General features: G+C 40.7%; 1 protein-coding gene across 7 annotated transcripts in view; it reads left to right on the top strand.

Annotated features, from left to right (window-relative positions):
- The first annotated feature begins 235 nt into the window (after positions 1 to 235).
- The window catches only part of GDA (guanine deaminase), a 31,481-nt gene continuing 12,424 nt past the window's right edge, over positions 236 to 19,292 (top strand). Inside the window, exons 1-9 of one of the 7 annotated variants that reach the window (XM_061352207.1) lie at positions 236 to 410; positions 454 to 587; positions 6,670 to 6,758; positions 8,393 to 8,564; positions 10,607 to 10,694; positions 13,700 to 13,805; positions 16,026 to 16,053; positions 17,242 to 17,349; positions 18,395 to 18,502. In XM_061352207.1, the coding sequence (XP_061208191.1) occupies positions 317 to 410; positions 454 to 587; positions 6,670 to 6,758; positions 8,393 to 8,564; positions 10,607 to 10,694; positions 13,700 to 13,805; positions 16,026 to 16,053; positions 17,242 to 17,349; positions 18,395 to 18,502 (927 nt within the window). In that variant the 5' untranslated portion in view covers positions 236 to 316. Of the gene's footprint in view, positions 588 to 698; positions 943 to 6,669; positions 6,759 to 8,392; positions 8,565 to 10,606; positions 10,695 to 13,699; positions 13,806 to 16,025; positions 16,054 to 17,241; positions 17,350 to 18,394; positions 18,503 to 19,292 lie in introns of those variants that run through there. The other 6 variants (XM_061352201.1, XM_061352206.1, XM_061352202.1 and 3 more) reach the window with 6 other exon arrangements.

The raw sequence follows: 19,292 nt of genomic DNA, 5'->3' as shown, positions 1-19,292 counted from the left end.
GGTGCCAAGCAGGTACAATGTGTTACGAAACACCGAGTTACATGTCTCAACGCTTCCCTGGAAGTCACCGGCACTCCCAACCGCACCAGGCATTGTTCCTGTTGTAAGCAGCGGGGCACCCATCCCTGTGGCGGGTCGGGTAGTGGGGGTTGGTTTGGGGTGGGGGGCACCCAGCGTTTTTCTCGGCCGCGCCCCGGCCGTCCGCGGGCACCTCCCGCCCGGCCGCAGCGGGGCAAAGGGAGAGGGGCTACCCGGACGCCCGCCCTCCCTCCGCTGAAACCAGTCCCCGAAGAGAAAGTCACCAGGGGGTGGGGAAATGGTGACAGCTCCAGGAAACTGCCGCCGGCAGCGGGAGACACGGAGGGGCGGCAGCCCGGTGGCTGGCAGCTCCCCACCGCCTCCGCCGCGGCGCAGCGCAGAGAGCCCCGCCGGGTGCCGCTAGCCTGCTCGCGGCCGCCGCAGCCATGGACCCCCCGCAGCGGCCGCCGCTCGCACACGTCTTCAGGGGCACCTTCGTGCACTCCAACGCCTCGGCGCCCATGGAGGTCCTCCACGGACACCTGCTGGGGGTGGACGAGAGCGGGACGGTGAGAGCAGGGGCGAGAGAAGGCGCGTTCCGGGGGGAGAGCGGGGGTTCCCCAGCCGCCGTCCCGCTCCGCTCCACCGGGGTCAGAGTGCTCAGGTGCCCGCTCCTCCCCGGCGGCCCCCTGGGTTGGGGTGAAAACGACCCTTTAATGGTCCCAATCAGCGGACCGGGGCAGACAGATCGGCGGACCGGAGGGGTAGGGCCGCCTCCGCCGCGCTCTAGGGAGAAAGTGGCAAAATTACGCACTCCCAAGTACTCGGTGTCCGGCGGCAGAACAGCTGCGGAGAAGTGATTTCTTGTTCGTAGGAGCTGGAGATAACTGGGATGGCTCGTTATCTCCTTGGAGGAGTCTGCAGGTAGCTTAAATTTGGTTTTGAAGTGTGCTAAATATTTGCAAAACAGCAGCGAGCCTGCTCAGGGCTTGCTTTCACATTCTCCCGGTTTTCTTTCAGTTTCACAAGAATGTTTTTCATTCTCTGAGTATCAAAATAATGACTGTGCGTAATTACAGTGTATCCCCCTTTACTCGTGCCCAGTCGACTGACTAAGGCTTTATATTTGTTGAGGTTTTTCTGTTGTCACAGGATAAAGCATGACATATACCTACAAGGAGTTAGGAAGGTGATGACGTGGGGCATGTTAGTGGCACAGGCCGGGTTTGGTTGTTTGTTTTTTTGTTGGTTTTTTTTTTTAATATAAATAACGTATATAGGTACCTCATATAGATAATGAAAAGAGGTAATTTTCTTTCTTATGGCTAAATAACAGGCTTCATTGTGTCAGTACCATTTGAAAGCTGAGCAAAGCACACTTTCAGCCCTTACAGTAATTTTTTTCCTCTGTTCATACAGGTCCATGAGGGCCTGCTTAAAGACAGCCATCTTACAGCTCTTGAGGAGTGTGGCACAAGGCATAGCAAAGTCTCAGAGAAGCTGTATTTTCATGTATGGGAGGGGAATGAAAGCTTACATAATTCAGTATTGGCTGCTGCCAACTAAACCAATAGAGCTATGAATGAAAAAGGGGTTTGGTTTATGTAATGTGGGTGCAGGGGGCAGAGACTCATACCTCTGTTGCTGTCTGTAATGACAATTTCCAGAAAAGGGTTTCTACTCAGCATCCATAGGAAATCAAGACTTTTAAGTGATTTTTCTTGAAAAGCAGGTACCTTAGTAAGCTATATCTAAGGATTTGTGCAATCTGTCACTCTTTTCCCGGTTCTAGTGGATAAGGATGTTGTTTTCCTGGCATAAATTGGAATATTCCCATGCAGATATGTTTTTTTAAAGAAGTGTTTTTCAGAACACCTTTGTCCAAACTTAAATTCCCAACAGAATACAGTCACAAGGACTTCCATTTTCTTCTCTTTATAATACAAATTCTTGGCATTTTACTATTCCAGGACCTGACAATAGTGAGGTTTGGCACCTTTTATTCTAGTACTTGTAATTTAACCTCATGCAGAACTTCCACTGGAATCACTGAAGAACTGGCTCTTCAAGGAGGACATGGTGGTTAGAAAATCGCTTACCTTTATTGTCCAAATTTTCAGCCAGAACTATTTCAGTACTACTCCCAGAGAAGTAACCTTAACTAAATAGGTATCATTCTTCTGATTCATGTCGCTGACTCCATCATAGAAAAATATCGCACTGTCTCTGAGAGGGTTAGCAGATCATCATTTGTGAGCAGCCAGGTCTTGTTCTCCAGTATGAGCATGTCCTTCAAGGGGCAGGCACATACATCCAGCGCCACAGAAACATTGCTCAGATCACCAGTGCAAGTGGAGACGCTCAGCTAATAAAGGCCATAAGTGAAATGTCAGCTCTCTGTGTTTTGCCTGTAGGTTTAAAGGGAGCTTTAGCAAGGAAAATGCTGCTTTCAGGTATGAAGACCCAAGTTGTTGCTAAATTGGCACAATCAGGACTGTGTCCAAATGAGCAGTTTGGGGAGCAGTGTGGTGCCGCTCTTGAGGAATGCAAATAGAAAGGTGACTGTTCCTCCAGAGTAAAAGAAACAGACACAAGTGCAACATGTGAGTTGTCACTGAGATAGTGGTGTAATTACCTGAATAGAATATTAAGTAAATAGAACGAGTGTTAAGCTAAAATCTCCTGTTGAAGAGGGGAGAAGTGTTGTGAAGAGAGCAAATGTTGTGGCATAAGAGTTAATACTGTTAAGTACTGCCAAACATAAATGTTTAATTTAAGCCAGCTGGGATAACATGTGATGTGTGTTAGCTGTATAAGAACAAAGGTACCAAGACACCAACATCCATCTGGAGTTTGTTGCTTAGCCTTTCTCAGGAGGTCGGGCTTCATTCAGGAGCTGGGTCCTGCCTCTCAGCTAGCATCACATTCCAGTTTTGGGAATTAGGCAATCAATAGGCATCGTGTCTAATTGCAAAAGTCAACTAATCACTGTGGGAACAAGGAGGGAAGAGAAGCATGTGGGAGGGGAAACAAGGATGGACTCCTTGCATATATGTTCATTTATGAATGTCAGAGCCAGAAAGAAAGTTAACACAAGCACTGCTGGATAAAAAAAAAAAAAAAAAAAACAAACAAAAAAAAAAAACCAACAAAACCTCTGTGTTTCTCCAGTAACATTCATTTTCCATTCTTCTGTTATTTGCACTGTGGTGCTTGGAGGCATTCAGACTTTATTGCATCAGGTCTGATGTGTAGTTGAGTGGACCAGCCATGTGTTGATGGAGGAGCTTTGGCTGGTAAATTTGCAGATGACACCAAGTTGACTGGAAGTGTTGATCTGCTGGAGGATAGGAAGGTTCTGCAGAGGGATCTGGACAGGCTGGATTGATGGGCTGTGGCCAATTGTATGAGGTTCAACAAGGCAAAGTACTGGGTCCTGCTCATAGGTCAGAACAACCGCATGCAACTCTACAGGCCTGGGGAAGAGTGGCTGGAAAGCTGCTCAAAGGAAAAAGACCTGGGGATGCTGATGGATGGCTGAACATGGAGTCACCGTCTCTGGAAGCGTTCAGATACCATGTAGATGCCCTTAGTGACACAGTTTAGTGGTGGGCTTGGCAGTCCTGGGGTAACCATTGGACTTGATCTTAAAGGTCTTTTCCAGCCTAGTTGATTCTATGATTCTATGTCTGGGAATAAAAGAGGCCTGAGCTAGGCACCAGGGTAGGGAGGTCTCTGCCCCTTATCTTTCGATCCTTTAGCACCATCACACAGGTAGCACAACAGAACTGAATGAACTATTTGTGCACTAATGTTAGCAGTTATTGATACTGCTTATATGATACAACTTTGCCAAAGCACTGGTTGTTCTCCTTTACTTTCTTCTTTACAAGCTGAAGTCTTGCCTGTGCACTTCTCGTGACTCCAGTGACTCTGCCATAGATGTTTTTTCTCGCTTTAACAGTGTTAAGGCCCAGAACTAATTTAAAGGGCCAATGAACCACATTGGTTACCTTGAATGTGCAAGCAAATACTCGTGCATGTCCAATCTTAAAGCCCTTAAAGCATTCAGTGTTGGAAAGGTGGCCATAATAAAAACATGCTAAAGCAATGGGGAGCATCTCTTAGGTAACCAATGAGTACTGTTGGGAAGTGTGTTTGCAATGAGTATAGATGTCTTGCTGATTCATCCGTTGCTGCACTTGACAGTAATGGACCAGGTGTCAAGTTTAAGGTTGATTCCCTATGTTCATCTCCCTTGAAACACATTTTCTTCATAATTCCATGATTTCAGTGTTTTATTTATCTGCACCGTAAGAGCATATAATAGCCACTTCTTTTCCATGGCAACACTTGTTTCCAGAATTTGCCATCTGGTGTTTCATGTTTCTCTCTCTCTCTCCTTTTTTTTTTCCCCACTTTTTTTTCCTTTTTTTTTTAATTCATTTTTTTTCCTGCAGCTCTAACAATACTCATTCTGCATCCATTTTGACTTCAGCAACAGAGTGACATTTTCTTTATTGCTCATCAGAAATTTCTGTAGGTCTGTAGTCTAAGCCCTTTTCGTATATATATAGCTAATTAAGCTGGATATATTCCTCTTTAAAAGGAGAGATGCTGCTTTATGAGAAGTATTAATGGAATACAATATTCTTGCAATTTTTGCTAGTATGGTATTTATTTATAAGGTATAATTTTAATTTTTTTTGGTGACTGGTGTCCTCAACATAAAAAGGACATGGATCTGTTGGAACGAGTCCAGAGGAGGGCCACAAGGATGATCAGGGGACTGGAGCACCTCCCATATGAAGATTGGCTGAGAAAGTTGGGACTGGTCAGCCTGGAGAAGAGAAGGCTGCATGGAGACCTCATAGCAGCCTTCCAGTATCTGAAGGGGGCATATAGGGATGCTGGGGATGGACTCTTTATTAGGGACTGTAGTGATAGGACAAGGGGTAATGGGTTAAAACTTAAACAGGGGTAGTTTAGATTGGATATAAGGACGAAATTCTTTCCTGTGGGGGTGGTGAGGCACTGGAATGGGTTGCCCAAGGAGGTTTTGAATGCTCCATTCCTGGCAGTGTTCAAGGACAGGTTGGATGAGGCCTTGGGTGATATGGTTTAAAGCGAGGTGTCCCTGCCCATGGCAGGGGGGTTGGAACTTGATGATCTTAAGGTCCTTTCCAACCCTAACTATTCTATGATTCTATGACTAACAATTTTAAACATCTACTCTTTAGACAATGTAAATCATATAAGCCATATGTGCATTTGCAAGATAAGCAGCCAAAACCTTCTTATATACAGCTTAGCTGCCTTTGCTTATTTTTCTCTATAGAAAAAGGTAGAAAATGCAAAAGGTTATGTCATACGCATAAAAAGGGCATGCAAGTAACAGATAAACAGTGCTCTTCTGGTCCTCTTGATCTTTCTCTTAAGTTCCTTCCTACTACCTTTTTACAACTATTTGGTCTTGCCTTTACATGATTTTTTAATTGCTGCCTCATAAAATAACTGATGTCATAAAGGTGATAGAGGCCCTCAGTGTGGGAATCTTCTCAGGAGCAGAAGGATACCTGTAGCAGCAAGAGTACTGCCTTGAACTTAGAAGAAAGAGCTTTGTAAAAGGGAGTTAGAAGTCCATGAGTTGTTTTCTGGCAGAAACTATGGTTAGGCAAGAATTCCTGAAAGCCCAGGATAGACAGTCTTTCCCAGGGGCAGGTGGCAGGTTCCTCTGTCTGCTCTGTGAAGTGTTGTGGGAGTCCAGATCCCACTTGGAGCCTGTGGTGGACATTGCAGTTCCTAGACTCCCCAGTCTTTCTTGGAGAGTTGTGCCTCTTATTGCCAGGCCAGAGAATTAAACAGTTGAGGATTCAGGTGCCAAGCATCATGTTGCAGATTAAAATACCATGCAATTTAAAAATAAAGTGTGCTAAAACCCTGACTTGGCAACACAAACTCAGCAGCAGTAGCATCCGTGTCCTCCAAGAGTCAAATGGGGCTGGGTTAGGCTCCAGATTGTAGTTTTTTTTGAAATAAATGAAGATCTCGGGCATGCTTGAAATCTATTCTGGAAAATGAACACTCACTTTTTCCCCCTCACTTTTCTCTTCCCAGGCACTTCAGAAATAAAATTAAAAAAACCACCCAAAACAAAAAGCAAACCCAAGCAAACAAAACCCCAACATTAATGACATGAGCAGAAAATTAGAAAATACTTAGCTCAGTGCTAGTCAGTCCTAGGCAAAACAATTAATTTGACCCTTCTGGTGCTGAATGCTGTAATTGCATTCTGGTAAGGCTGCCACACACCTCTATAACAACCAACCACACTGCTAGCATAGTGCCATGTTACAGGGACACCAGTGGACACTGAAGTCCTTACTCGGGAATTATTGCTTCAGTCTCGTCACTTGAAAATGAATGAATTGTTTCCTTACAAGTTATGAAGTGGGTGCAATTATTCACTGTATTGTGAGTAAGCATTTCAAAAATCATACTTGATAGTTAGACAGAACAAGTATTTCAGTGCAAAACTATAACCTTTGTGAGTGTGCATAATCTCGTTTAAGATGTGATCCATTTTGCCTTTGTGTAAAGCTGATGAGGGATACAAGTTTAAAGTATCTAACCATGTTTTCTTTCTTCTAGATCGTGTTTTTGGAGCAAACTGATCAGCAAGAGCAACTGGTTAGGAAGTGGGGGTTCAAAACGTCTGACATAAGAGAGCTGAGTAACCAGTATGTATTTTGTTTGGAGTAATTTCAGCTAATGGAGTTTATTCTGAGTGAAGTAATGCAAGTCTCTGAGAATACATTTTGGCAGGGAGCACATTATGTCCTATCTCATGGGCAAAACTCCCTTTCAGCTCTGTAAGAACTCTTAACCCAACAGCTGCCTCCATCCTGGATGGGACTTGGAGGGTGGATGGTCCGTGGGTTGTTTGTGTTCCTTGGTTTGTGACTACAGCCATGGCTGAATAGTACTGGTTGATTTATACTGCATGGGACAAAATGCCATATGTAGCTGTCATACACAACCTCTTCTGTGCTTACACAAGTAAATGATGTTCTTTCTTGAAATTACATTTTATACCCATTTTGTTAGCAACGTGCTGTGCCTGACTAGCTCAAAACTCTAGACTTGGCAAATATAGGTGCCACTGACACTACAGATGTAAGACACTTGCTTGGGCTTTGACACAGTTGCTTATAAATTCTAATAAAATTAGAATATTTAAACTTTCTGAACACAGACACTTGGATTTCAAACTGTATTGCAGCTTGAGTGTTTCGTTTTTCCTCAGCCAGTGTAATCCCCCACCTTTCTGGCGAAGTGAAATAGTCTTGGATTGTACCTGCAATGCTTTGCATGTAGCAGCTGTAAACTATACAAGTGTAAACCACTTGTGGCTTAGAGTTTAGAACTGCAGCACTGTTTTAGTGTTCAGTTGTTAAAAAACCTATATGCTTTGTTGGAAGGCCAATCATACAGTATATGTGAGTCATCAGATGTTTTCTTACTTGAAATCGCCTGAGGAAAATGAACAATGCTGGGAATATGGATCAGGTTGTGAAACGTCTTTCAGCATTTCTAGCATGCAGGAAAACAGGAAGAAGGGAAAGTACAAAGAGACTAAATCACCATTCAGTAACCAGGGAGAAGGGCAGAAGAACGTGAAAAATTTTATACTGTATGAAGTTCCATCAAATGTTGATATATTCATCCCTGTTATTGCATGAACACTACATGACAACAAACAGTATTAAAGTTCCATTGTAAAGATGCCTTTCCTGTCCAGGTATTCAGTAGAGAACTTTTCCACGGGTGTCTGTGTCTGCATTTGTAGACATGGTGCTGTTCTTCCATTAAACCTTGAAATTCCTAGATTGAATATACAGAGAGAGACATATTTGGAGGAAAACTGAGATATAGAAAGTTACCATTTTGTAAATATAATGTTCTTGCAGCTAAAGGTATTCCAAATATAGCCATACTAGAAAGCAAGACTGTGTCCAAATCCTCTATCAGGTGTGTTCTAAGCTTGAATCATTTTAGTTATTATGAAGTCAGTTTGGTTTTATTTGTTGGTATTTAGTGTTATTAAAGATAATTGGATTCATCATGCTCTTACATTGTTTTCCCTGTTAGCTATATATAGGTCTGTATAAAAGTTATTCTTCAACTGCTTTATACTGTAAAAGAAGTATGGATAGAGGTGCAGTAGTGATTGATAGGCTGATGCTGAAAGTCAAAGGCTGATCTGTACTTACCATTTACTCTGGTGGATTTTCCTCAAACACTGTTTAAAGCAAAACTACTTTCTCTGGAAAATTTATTAACATTTTTGACTATTACTGTTTTCTTTCCCTAGTGAATTCTTCATGCCAGGAATGGTTGATACACACATTCATGCTCCTCAGTATTCATTTGCTGGTACAAGAGTAGATCTACCTCTTTTGCAGTGGTTGACGACCTACACGTTCCCAACAGAAGCCAAATACAAAGACAGTGACTTTGCAGAAGAAGTGTACACCAGAGTTGTTGTAAGTACTGCAAATATCATTTACTGACTTGATGATATTCATATTTGTGAAATACATGTAAGTTTTCAGAAGGTCACTAGAAATAGTAGAGTATGTTTTAATGTCATGAAAACTAGATAAAACCAACAGTACAGCCACTGTTCTAATGCCATTCAAGATTGTTTCCTACTAGTTCCAGTCTTACTCTGTTGTTGCTGGTGAAACAGTTCATTTAATCCCATGGTTAACAACAAATTTATATATCATCTTTTCTGATATCTGAGTGCAATGACCAACATTTAAGAATACTCTATGAGTATAGCCAGCAGGTGTAGAAATAACAAAGCATATAAAAAAAAACCTGCATAAAAAATTGGAGGATATTTCCTTTTCTGCAAAGGCCACATGAAAGAGAAGATGCTTCTCACAGACAACAAATCTGGGGTGCTTTGAAGTAATTAAGGAAGATATTTCTACATTTGAGGTCCTTGTAGCAGGATTGTCACTGCAGAGGCTTTAGATGAAGTCTGTCAATGGTATTGTGGCACAAAGAGAGAGAGTGTGTTTGAACTAGCTGGTTTTGAGCAGTATAAAGGCTTTAAGGTCAAATTCCACTTGATGAACAATAAGCAGATATACTGATTCTGCAGCATACTGATTCTGTGCTTAAAGGAAATGTATCCTCTAATATGTGGACTGAAATATCTTCAACATATTAAATGATTTGGCCAGCATAATTTCCCTTGCATTTGTCTAAAACTGTTAGAAATAGGACTAAACCTGAAAAGAACAAATATTGTTTCATATGTATCTTTGTACTTTTGGAGTGGTAATGAAAGGCTAGTGAATTTTTCAAATAAAAATTCTGTTTCCAATAAAGACTTTTTACACTTTGTCAAAGAAACAAAGTAGGTGACATTTACTATATTATACCTGGAACCTCCTGTGGTCTACTTTTAGGTAAGGAAATTCTTCAAGCTGATGATTTGGAAACAGCATGTTTTTAGGCTTAATTTAACAATGATGTTAGGAATCCAGAAGTAGAGAATCTTGGGGTTTAAAAGCTAAGAAAGACCAAAGTAATTTGCCTCATTAATGACATTGTTATTTTTGAGACTCATTTTAGAAACCCTTAAAAATGTATTTTTAACTATTTTCTTTAATTTGAATATTGTAAAGAAAAGAGATCTTGCCTTCATTTTGTAAAAAAATTAGCTCTTACCATTCTCAAAAGTTGTGTTGAATGTCCCACCTTCTATCTCATTTAAAAATATTTTAAAGATTTCTCAAATTACATTTTAGCCAGAATCCAAACTTTATTTAAACCTGTATGACGGATGGGTAATCAATAGAGTATGCATTAGTCTCAAGTCTAGGCAAGTGATGCTATAAATTTCATCATGACTTAATGTACCTTTATATGGCTCTTCACTTACTGTTTACGGGCTCCCGCAGTAGTATACGCAGGTATCAACCAGCCTCTCCTTTCAAATGATATAATTCAGTAATTGAATTGCACTCTGAGCAGCTGTTCTCAGTTTACTTTTACCTTGAAGTTTATTCCTTTGTATTCAGGCATAACAAATGGGTGTTATACATGGAAGTATGGATATTTTTGCCAGCTACATCAGGTGACCAAATGAAAACCACTTCTTTTTCCCCAGAAGCCTTGCTTTGCTAGCATTAGGTAAAGAGTGCTTCACTGTGAAAATTGGAGAGCCTTTCAAAACCATGAAAAAGCATAAAAGACTGATTGTATTTCTAAATATAACTCAGAAATTGTTTCCACTTTGACTGAAGGAAATATAGAATGGTTTTTATGGATTTAGCCATTGTGGAAGTCCTGTATAAATTTAGAAGAGGAGGTTTTGTATTTATGATCACTCAGACTTAAAAAAAGCTATTATGAAATTAAAAATCTATATTGTACTTTCTCAGTTCACTACACAATTTCAAAATAACTTAATGTTCTTGCAGTTTGAAATCAGACTGCCTGTTCTGCATTTTGGCAGCTTGGCTATCTTTTCTTCCAGACAGTTGAAACAGTTGATTTATTTTTACAGAGACGAACTCTAAAGAATGGCACGACTACAGCTTGCTACTTTGCGACAATTCATACAGATACTTCTCTTCTTCTTGCTGAAATTATTGGTAAGGCTAACAATGAGTTTTTGAATGGTATTTTTCAGACTGTATTAGTTGAAGGAAATAGAGGTGAGGAGTTTTATACTTGCTAGCAATCTCTTATTCTACTAATGATTTTTTTGTTTGTTTTTGTTCATTTTATCTGTCATAGCATCATAGACTCTTTGAATGATCAGGGTTGGAAGGGACCTTAAGATCATCTAGTTCCAACCCCCAGTCCATGGGCAGGGACAGCACACACTAAACCATGTCACCGAAGACTCTGTTCAACCTGGCCTTGAACACTGCCTGGGATGAAGCACTCACAACTTCCCTGGGCAACCCATTCCAGTGCCTCACCACCCTCACAGTAAAGAACTTCTTCCTTATATCCAATCTAAACTTCCCCTGCTTCAGTTTAACCCATTACCCCTTGTCCTATCACTACAGCTCCTGATGAAGAGTCCCTCCCCAGCATCCTTGTAGGCCCCCTTAAGATACTAGAAGGCTGCTACGAGATCTCCACGCAGCCTTCTCTTCTCCAGGCTGAACAGCCCCAACTTTCTCAGCCTGTCTTCATACGGAAGGTACTCCAGGCCCTTGATCATTCTCGTGGCTCTCCTCTGGACTTGTTCCAACAGTTCCATGTCCTTTCTATGTTAAGGACACCAGAACTGCACACAATACTCCTAGTGATCTCTCACAAGAGCAGAGTAGAGGGGCAGGATCACCTCCTTCAGCCTGTTGGTCATGCTCCTTTTGATGCAGCCCAGGATACGGTTGGCTTTCTGGGCTGCAAGCGCACACTGAAGCTGGCTCATGTTCATTTTCTCATCGACCAGCACCCCTAAGTCCTTCTCCACAGGGCTGCTCTGAATCTCTTCTCTGCCCAACCTGTACCTGTGTCTGGGATTGCTCCGACACAGGTGTAGGACCTTGCACTTGGCATGGTTAAACTTCATGAGGTTGGCACCAGCCCACCTCACAAGCGTGTCAAGGTCCCTCTGGATGGCATTCCTTCCCTCCAGCGTACCAACCGAACCACACAGCTTGGTGTTATCGGCAAACTCGCTGAGGGTGCACTCAATCCCACTGTCCATGTCACTGACAAAGATGTTGTAACAAAATCTGTCCCAACGCCGACCCCTGAGGGAGACCACTCATCAGTGGTCTCCAGTTGGACACTGAACCTTTGACCACAACTCTTTGCATGCAGCCATCCAGCCAATTCTTTATCCACTGGGTGGTCCATCCATCAAATTTATGCCTCTCATTTTAGAAACAAGAATATCCTGTGGGACAGTGTCGAATGCTTTGCAAAAGTCCAGGTAGATGACATCAACTGCTTTGGCCCATCAGTTCTGTAGCCCTATTGTAGAAGGCCACCAAATCAATCAGGCAGGATTTCCCCTTAGTGAAGCTATATTATTCACTTAACTTCTCCTCTCCTACTGTTGTTTCTGCTAGTCTCTTCACTTCCAAATCAGCTGCTGGCAGAGCTTAAGTTTGCTGGAGTTGCTCTTCAGCTCCAGTTTTCTGCTTTTTTTAGCCTTTTGCTATTTGAGGACTAAAGGACTGAATGATAAGAGGTGCAGGCAGTGCGTTTATAATCTGAAGTTTCCAAACACCCTTGGAAACCATAACAATGGGAGTTGCGTCAGGATCTTACCCCTCCGTTTTTGTTCACCAGTGCAAATATCTTCTGTTTGAAAGTGGTGTGATTCTTGCAGGATTTCTCAAGGCTCAGCCAGCTCCCATAACAGAGCAATTTAATGAATATTTCAGTGTCCATCAAAGATTCCCTTTCTGATTTTGTATGAAAACCTGAAACTTTAAAGCTGTTGTATTCAACAAGTCAGACAGTAAAAGTGGGCAAAAGAGATCTAGTTTACAAGTACATTTAAAAGCTTAGATTTGAACATTATATGCATTCCTGTTAAGTCTTACACATGAGTTCCTGGTCATGCGATAAATAGGTGAATCTCAAGAAAGGATGCTGGAAATAGTGGTGGCAATTTTCTCCATCCAACTGCATGTAGGATGCGTGTTAGGAACCTCATTCCTTTCTCTTAAGAAGAAATGGTTTGCTGAGGTCTTTGTGCCTTTTCTCAGCTCAGGGTAATCTACTTCCCCTCTACTCTGCCCTGGTGAGACTTCATCTGGAATACTGTGACCAGTTCTGGGCCCCTCAGTTCAAGAAGGACAGGGACCTGCTGGAGAGAGTCCAGCGCAGGGCAACTAAGATGATTAAGGGAGTGGATCATCTCCCTTATGAGGAAAGACTGAAGGAGTTGGGTCTCTATAGTTTGGAGAAGAGGAGATTGACGGGTGACCTTATTCATGTGTATAAATATATAAAGGGGGAGTGTCACGAGGATGGAGCCAGGCTCTTCTCGGTGGCAAAAAATGATAGGACAAGGGGTAATGGGTACAAACTGGAACACAAGAGGTTCCACTTAAACTTGAGAAGAAACTTCTTCTCAGTGAGGGTGACAGAACACTGGAACAGGCTGTCCAGGGAGGTTGTGGATTCTCCTTCTCTGGAGACATTCAAAACCCGCCTGGACACGTTCCTGTGTAACCTTATCTAGGTGTTCCTGCTCCGGCAGGGGGATTGGACTAGATGATCTTTTGAGGTCCCTTCCAATCTCTAACATACTGTGATACTGTGATACTACAGCTACTGTACTTCAGTGTTTGTGTTTCTCATCCTCTACTTCAAAGCAGTCATCTTTATGTACAACCATTATGAATTCTGGTTGTGGTTAAACTACAGTAATCTCATCCTCAATTAGAACATTTAAAAATTTGAGTACTAGTGTGGAAGAAGAATTTTTTTTTCCTCTCTTTCCTTTTTAGCCTTAAGAGTCACAAGGATGGTCCCAACTTAAAGATAAGAAAAGATAAATTCTGTTCATCTAAAACGAAACTTGCTGGGGTGGCATTTGCTATTTAGATTTCAGTACAGGCTCTGATAGCAGTTTTTGAGAACAAATGAATCTGAGTTTTTATTCTTTTATGGATCTCACCAGATAAATTTGGTCAACGAGCATTTGTTGGAAAAGTCTGCATGGATATGAATGACAGTGTGCCACAATACCAAGAGACTACTGAAGACTCTGTCCAAGAGACAGAAAGGTGAGTTGATTAAATTGATGGTGTAACCTTTAGAAATAAGACTTTTCTTATCCATCTGAAAAGTGAATGTAAATCTGACTGAAGAGCTTACAGGTGTGAATTTATTAGGAACAGGGTTTTTTTTTCCTTTTGATGTCATTGCTTCCTACAGTTCTGGCAATTTCTGCAGTTGCCACGCAGCCCAAGCAGTTTCTCTGTAGCTCTTCCACAGAAAGGGAAAAGCTGCAGCTCTGTGGTTTGCAAAGAATATGTGTAGGTGGCTGTTTGTTTTCTGCCTTCTTTTTCCCTTTCACAGCTCTGTGTGTGGAGGTGATGTGACCTGTTATGCAATGGTGGGGTGGCAATCAGTTCCTTCACTCCCATTAACTTCTGAGCTACTTCCTTCCCCCATTTAGGATAAGCTTTATTCAGATTGTAGGAGTCAGCTTTCATGTACCCCATTTCAAACATGCTATGGTTCTTATCTTCTACAGCATAGCATCAGTGAAATTACTCTAACTTGCAGCTAAGAAAATGAAAGATAGTGAAATCAATGCAATATACATGGCAGAGGGGATCCAAGACTGGAGAATGGCAGCCTGCCATCTTAGGTTACCCTTATGTTTCACATCCATGCTCAGAAAATGCTTAAGCAGGCATTAAGCATTTCTCATGGGACTACTTCTTAACTTGTATAAGTGTTTCAAGTATCATGCTGAAAGAGAATGATACTTGAAACGGTAATAACAGTAATATAAAGGTCTTGCTACACTTGTGTGAAGTTGTTACCTTACTTTTGCAAATCAGGCTAGAAGAATGCAAGTAAAAGTTAGAAATGGTCATGGATTTCTAGCAGTGTTTATGTTTAAATACATTTTAAAACATGTACTATTAATAATTTGCACTCTACTATATACATTATATGCTGGTAATAGTTGTACTCATCTGTAAAGAAGATGACCCATGTTCAAATCTGTTCTACTGCTACAGAAGACAGTGATTCGAATCTGAGCTTCTTTCCTTATCATGAAGTACATAAGCCAAAAAAAGCATAGGGTATTTTAAGAAAGGTATTTCAGTTTTGAAACAATGCTGACACTTTTCAGAGAATGTAAAGAAGAATGAAAACAGCCATCTGTTTCAGGAGATTTTGGATTATCATCTGAGAGTTGTATTTTGTGTTGCAGTTTCTGCTCCAGTCCATATTTTATTATTGTATCAGGTGAGTCAATGAGAGGAGAGACAGACAGATGATACCTAATTCACATTATGTTTTGGCTCTGACAGTCAGATGGTGGGCTCAAGTTTTTTTCAGTCATTGTGGAGGCTGAGCTTAGGTTTCTCACTTCTAGCTGGATCTAGCACCACCTTCAGCGCTGTGAATCTAGCCTCCAGCATTATTTTCTTTTTCATGAGAAGATATTTGACAGATTTGATTCAGCATTTATTGTGAACAAAATTACAGGTTTTTCTAAATATAACTATGGCATAAGAATTCACAGAGATCCTTTCCACAAACCATCTCAAACAGGCTTCTGGAAATTACTTGCATACACTGTGCATATGGATTTTCAAAAAAATTCTTCCCTGCAAAGTCAGAGGAAGTTTTATTTGCTCATCTGCATTATCTGTATTGATTGCTTGGGGTTTTTACATAGAGGTCCCTGAGGAAGCTTCCTTTATTTAACAAAGTAAGTAAATCTGTACTGTATTTTCTATGAGGTAGATATCTATATGCTAACATTGTTAGAAGCATTTCCAGAAAAACAAGGGTCCTGTAAGTGAATGAGGACATATGCAACTGCTATAAGTGAGCATAAAATATTGCAGCATCTTTTAAAAATAGGATTTTAAATAATAGATTATGCTTAATGCTATAATTTAGGTTCATGGACAATTTTTTTTTTCTCTAATGTTGCAGCTGTAGCTTATAATTATGTTTTCAATGAATTTAATGTAACATGTATTTGGTTTTCAGTGACAACTCAGAGCAATTACCACATGTCTAATGCTTATTACTGCAAACGAAAGATTGTGAATATTTAGGGTCAAATTCATAACTAGCATAATTTGGTGTAACTACCCTGACTTCACTGTATTGCTTCTTTTTATTTCATCTGAGAATCTGGCCCAACTTTCTGTAAAAAATGTCTGAAATACTTAAGGTATCTAAGTAGATATTGTCATAATTTATAGCACAGGTAATAGGTTTCTAACAGATTTTTTTCTGCCTTTTTCCAGGTTTGTTAAAGAACTACTGGACAAGAAAGTAAGTAGAGTTCTTCTTCATTCACTTCTGTATTCATGAAATTCCATGTAAATATATGAAATAGTTAATCCCTTTGACAAACACTGCTGACTTAGTGACAAGTCAATAAATATACATGTTGTTTTGTAGTAGAGAGATGTCATCAGTCTGAAAAATGTTCTGCTAGCCATGTTGTTGAGAAATGGACTTGTAGCAGTGTAAATTCAGTGGTGAGAGCACAGCACAGTAGTGTTCTGTGCTTCTACTTTAAAATATATTCGGCTTCCTAGAACGGAAAATTTTTTGGTGAAAGCCACAGTCTCTCACTCTGTGGTATATAAATAGACTAGTGAAAAGAAGTTCTCTCCAGCAGAAATCAGTGTGTTTACAGTACAGTTGCTAACCCATTACCAAATTAGTATATTGGGTCAGCACATGTCTTCCAGTGTGTTTCTAAAGAAATTCAGGTTTACACTCCTGGGGTGTAAATACAGAGTTTACACTCCATACGTATTACAATCAGGGATACCTCTTGTATCAGCCTTTCTTTTTTCAATGGCTTAATTTCTTGATTTTTGTGTCTCAAAATATTCAAGAGCATAGAGTTTCACTTCTAAATCATACGTATGACTAAATTGGCTAATCTGGAGAAGTCCTGAGCTCCTTGTATCAGGAAGATGGTATAAGAAACTTCAAACCAAGTTATCATAATACCATCTTTTAATGGTGCCACATGCACAACTATTTCCTGTGACTGAAGGCAGACTTGTAATGCTCTTGTCTGTTTTTTATGAAAATTTTAATCTGTAAGTGCAATGTATAAGGTAAACATCTGTAGCTCTAGTCTTGGTGTCTTCTCTACTGCATAACATATCTGTTGCTAGCACTAATCTTCCTGTCTAGGAAGTGTAGGGACAGTTTGTTGCTATAATGATTGGAGAAGATCAAGCAAGAGCTCTTCAGTTTTAAATCACTGAATCTTTGATACTCACAGAAGTGGGACTCAGAAAAACATGTGGTCATTCATAGCTTTGATTCTCTATTTCAATGGTGAAATTTCTAATAAAAATAAGAAAAATGACTTTACAGTGTGAGTTGGCAAGGATGCAGTAAGCAATAAGCGATGGACCAAAATATAATTGCTGTGTAAATGCTTGTATACTGATATATAGAGGTAGAATCCCTAATATGTCTTTTTAATATTTTCAGTATCCAAGGGTACAGCCTGTAATAACTCCCCGCTTTGGCCCTTCCTGTACAGAGGATTTGCTTTGTGCGCTTGGCAATTTAGCACAGGCTCGTGACCTCCATGTGCAGGTAACCTGCGAGAGCTCTGTATCCAATTTAAATAATTTGGATAGATAGCATACTGATCAGGGAGTTTCATAATGCCAGGAAAATACTTAAATCACATTCTTACCTTGGGGTCTGTCTTTTACATTCCTCTGAATTTATTAGTGGTACTCTGCAAGAACGCTGTGACCTGCACAGGAAATGAGAAAGCTCATAGGTGGGAGAATTCACAATTCGGCAAGCCCCAGCACATGGTCACTAGAAGACCAGCATCTGGTACGGTAGGGTAGAACAACCTGTGGGTTTGCTAAACGTTGCTCTCCCCTAGTCCAAGGTTGCCACATCTGTCTCTGCCTTCTGCTGCTCCTGCGCAGACCACATTTCAGTAGATAAAAGAATTACTCATCTTCATATCTTGTTTAACATTGTTAATATTGCTGTATGATTTTCTGTATTATGAAGTTCTTCTGTCTAATAAAGACAAATTCAGAAGTGTTCAGGTCTGTTGAAACTTCGAGATGTTTCTTTTTGATTGCACAGTTCTAAGCATATACAGTTTTAAACATATCCTACATGAGGATTTTTTGTCATTACAAACTGGGAATTTTGAAAATATATGCACCAGTGGGAGTACAGGAGGATCAGATTTTTATTTCATCAGACCAGGAATTAATCAGCCCATCTGAAGATACATGGAGCAGGTACCTATATGTTGCCTTGATCCAAGGGTGCACTGTGTGATAGGCTGCTTTTCTCTTTTACCTCATAGTTATCTGTATTATTTTACTTATTATGTTGAAAGTGGGTCATCCTGTCACCAAACTGCTGTGACGGACAATCAAGGCATACCATCTCATTTCACTTTTAAAGAAACAAATGGAGGTTCTCCTCTGGGTCCCAAGGATCTCTCCCATAAAAAACAAGAAAACCAAGGACTAAATCTAACTGTAGGCTTTACAAATACTACTTTCTGTTGTTATATGTTTAGCACAGTAGGTTGCTCAGAAGGTTGTAATGACAGGTTGAATGCTATTTGAAGTACTCATTCCTGTGTATTTTCTTATTGCAGAGTCACATAAGTGAAAATGAAGAAGAACTCAAACTTGTGGAGAACATGTTTCCTGCCTACCAGAATTACACTGAATTATATGATAAAAACAAGCTGCTTACCAGCAAGGTAGCTGCATAAAAACTTCCACAGCATAGCTTAGATTTATGTAGACAATATGATGGTAACTGTAGGTACCTGAAAAGTTTCTATTGTTTTTTCAAAGTCAGTGACATCTGATCTTCTGGAAGGTGTCCCTGACATGGCAGAGGGATTGGAACTAAATGAGCTTCAAGGTCCATTCCAACCCAAACTGTTCTGTGATTCTGTTGTCTAGGTTAAAGTAAATTGGTTTTTATGTTCTTTGTTGCACAGATGTTGATGAAGTTATTGGAACTTTAGACAAGCTCACACTTTTCCTAGTCGTTTTAGGGCAGATGAACAATAAAGGTATTTTATGCTTCCTGATCCATTTTCCAAGGACTCCAGAAAGAATTAGGACAGTGGGGTTAGAAGAAAACTAGGTAAAGTTGATATTGTAGGAGCTGCAATTCTTGGGCAGTACCCAGTTGTCATTATATTACAATATTCTTACACACTGGAAGTTTTGTTCTGTGGTGTAATGGTAGGACCAGCTTAATTTTTTGGCAGTTTCCTACAGAAAAGCAGCTCTTTGTGTTCTGTGTGTGAACCACCCCCCACTTAAGTACAGGTTGGAGTGCCAAGCACTTACTGGTGCTTATCAGACAGTGGAGAGCCCATGCAAGAGTGAGTATGAACAGCTTAACTATAGTCGGAGTGCCGAAACATCAGTCAAACTGATTTAAAATTTTAGGAAAGAATTTTCCGAGGCACAAAGGGCAGCTCGGAACTCCTTGACAATTAGCTATTGAACACTCATTTCTTTCTTTGAAATTGT

This window comes from Neopsephotus bourkii, unplaced genomic scaffold (assembly GCF_033783945.1).
Source record: "Neopsephotus bourkii isolate Nb327-2 ecotype Australia unplaced genomic scaffold, CSIRO-AGI_Nbou_v1 NB_633, whole genome shotgun sequence".
NCBI classification, from domain to species: domain Eukaryota; kingdom Metazoa; phylum Chordata; class Aves; order Psittaciformes; family Psittacidae; genus Neopsephotus; species Neopsephotus bourkii.
The sequence above is the reverse complement of the archived record's forward strand: the minus strand, read 5'-3'. Positions and strand labels throughout refer to the sequence as shown.